The sequence below is a fragment of the Gekko japonicus genome, unplaced genomic scaffold (genome assembly GCF_001447785.1).
Source record: "Gekko japonicus isolate JY-2015 unplaced genomic scaffold, Gekko_japonicus_V1.1 scaffold2660, whole genome shotgun sequence".
Taxonomy (NCBI): Eukaryota; Metazoa; Chordata; class Lepidosauria; order Squamata; family Gekkonidae; genus Gekko; species Gekko japonicus.
The window spans coordinates 116,521-119,076 of NW_015175447.1; the positions used below are offsets into that span (position 1 = coordinate 116,521).

Consider the following 2,556-nt stretch of genomic DNA (forward strand, 5'->3'; position numbering starts at 1 on the left):
CCTCACAGAGGAGGGAGAGCTTGTACCTGAAGGCGGGCCGGGGGGGGGGCTCTGCAACTTACCTGGCTGCTTCTTGCTCCTTGTGGCCCGACTGAGGGCTGCTGGGAGCAGGGGGCGGGGCTTGTTGCATGTGCCCGCCCACTGGGCTCCTTACTGCCGGAGCCAAAAGTGCAGGAACTGTGCTGAAAAAGACAACCACCCTCACCCCAGTGACCGGCAGCTGTCTGGCACAATTGGAGAGACAGCTTTCTCTGAGCTAGTGGGAAAGGCTATGCGCCCTCTCTAGGGCTGCTACCCTCCAGGTGAGGCCTGGAGACTTCCCAGGCGACAGAAGTCAGTTCCCCTGGAGGAAATGGCTGCTTTGCAGGGTGGACTTAAATGGAATTATACCCCATTGAGTTCCCTCTGCTCCCCAAACCTCGCCCTCCCTAGTCTCCACCCCCCCCCCAAATCTCCAGGAATTTTCCAACCTGGAGTTGGCCATCCTAGAATTTAGACAACACCTGAACCATTTTCCAAGGCAAGTCTCTGAACCTTCTTCTTTTAAGCTGCTTTTTTTGGTGGCGTTACTCCATCGCCGCCAGCATGCGAAAAGAGCTCTCAAACACTTCCTGGTCTCTTTCTCCCTGCAGCCGTGGCCGACACTGCTGAAGAACTGGACGTACCTCGCGGTGACCCACCCTGGATACATGGCCTTTCTCACCTATGACGAAGTGAAGGAGCGACTGCAGGCGTACACCGGCAAGCCTGGCAGGTGAAACGAGGCCCTTGACTCTGCTCTTAGCATTTGTAGGGCGCTTGCTTCCCTTAGCACTTGTAGAGCGCTTTTGGCATTCGGAGTTCCTCCTAAAACTGCCAGCCCCCCGGTGGGATGTGGGGACCCCCTGGAAGTACAGCTCATCTCCAGAGTACAGAGATCAGTTCCCCTGATGAAAAATGGATGCTTTGGAGGATGGACTCTGTGGCACTGTGCCCCACTGGGGTCCCTGTCCTGGGAGCCCTTGGAGAGACAGTTTGGTGTAGTGGTTAAGAGTGCGGACTCTAATCTGGGAGAACCGGGTTTGAATCCCCACACCTGCACATGCAGCTGCCGGTGTGACCTTGGGTCAGTCACAAGTCCGCTCCGTGCTGTTCTCTCAAGAGCAGTCCTCGAGAGAGCTCTCTCAGCCCCACCGACCTCGCAGGGTGTCTGTTGTGGGGAGAGGAAGGGAAAGGAGATGGTAAGCCGCCGTGAGTCTCCGAGTGAAGGGCAGGGTAGAGATCCAATCTCCTCTTCCTCCTCCTCATCTTCTTATTCTTCTTTCTCTTCTTCTTCCTTCCTCTTCTTCTTCTTCCTCCTCTTGTTCCTCCTCCTCGTCTTCTTCTTCTCTCTCTTTTCTTTGTATTTTTCTTCCTTTTTTCTTCCCCCTCTTCCTCCTCCTCCTCTCTCTCTTCTCTCTCTTTTCTTTGTCTTTTTCTTCCTTTTTTCTTCTCCCTCTCCTCCGCCTCTTCTTCTTCTCTCTCTTCTCTTTGTCTTTTTCTTCTTTTTTTCTTTCCCCTCTTCCTCCTCCTCCTCCTCCTCTTCTTCTTCTTCCTCCTCTTCTTCTTCTTCTTCCTCCTCCTCTTCTTCTCCTCCTCCTCTTCTTCTTCCTCCTCCTCCCCCTCCTGCTGGGGACTAGGGGGGACCTATCAGTGCTAGTTCCTCCTGTCTGTTGCCACAGTAATCTTCATCACAGCCCTGTAAGGTAGGCTGGTACCCTAAGCCCACTGTGCCGAAGGGAGGATACAAGAACGACTTCCCTACGGGTGAGGTCAGAAGCAATAACCGGCCAGGTTGCCGTTTCATTCTCTCAGCGGCCGCACTGCGTCAACTCTGCCTCCCGTGGCACCGTTCCAGCACCTGTAATCGCACCAGGAAGTGTTTTGCCCAGATCTCTGCCACACGGTCACACCCACTGCCCTCTCCTGGCTTCCCGAAACGCTGCCCGCTCTCCTGACCTGACCTGACCACAAAGCTTGGCGTTCACCGTTGCGTGCGGAGTATTACAGACCGGGCTGGGTCAGAGTCCCGCTTAGCAGGAAGCTTTTTTCAAAGCAGCTTCAGATACGAAATAAAAATGACGGGCCCGCCGAACTTTTTCACAAGCCTGGAGGTCCGTGTAGACTTCTGCTAGCCGTTTGTGGCATGGGGGCGAGGAGGGAGGGAGGAGGGGGGGGAGAGAGAGAGAAAGAGAGAGAAAGAGAGAAGTGCGTGTAACGTGCCATCAAGTCACAGACGAGTTATGGTGACCAGTGTTCCCTCTAAGCTGAGTTAGTGTGAGCTAGCTCAGTTTTTTAAGCCTCCAGCTCACACATTTTTGTCTTGGCTCAGGAAGGGAGGGCTCCAGAGCAAGCTAATTTACGCAGTAGCCAAGTTGCTCGCTCACAACTTTAATGCCAGCAGCTCCCAAAGTAGAATTTTTGCTCACAAGACTCCACAGCTTACAGGGAACATTGACATTGGTGACCATTGTTCCCTCTAAGCTGAGTGAGTGTGAGCTAGCTCACAGTTTTTTAGCCCCCGGCTCACGCATTTTT

The 2,556-nt window shown here is 53.9% G+C and overlaps 1 protein-coding gene across 1 annotated transcript in view; it reads left to right on the plus strand.

Annotated features, from left to right (window-relative positions):
• The window catches only part of LOC107122746 (E3 ubiquitin-protein ligase CBL-like), a 53,758-nt gene that overhangs the window by 10,699 nt on the left and 40,503 nt on the right, over window positions 1–2,556 (plus strand). Inside the window, exon 3 of the mRNA XM_015425878.1 lies at window positions 633–754. Within this exon, the coding sequence (XP_015281364.1) occupies window positions 633–754 (122 nt within the window). The remainder of the gene's footprint in view (window positions 1–632; window positions 755–2,556) is intronic.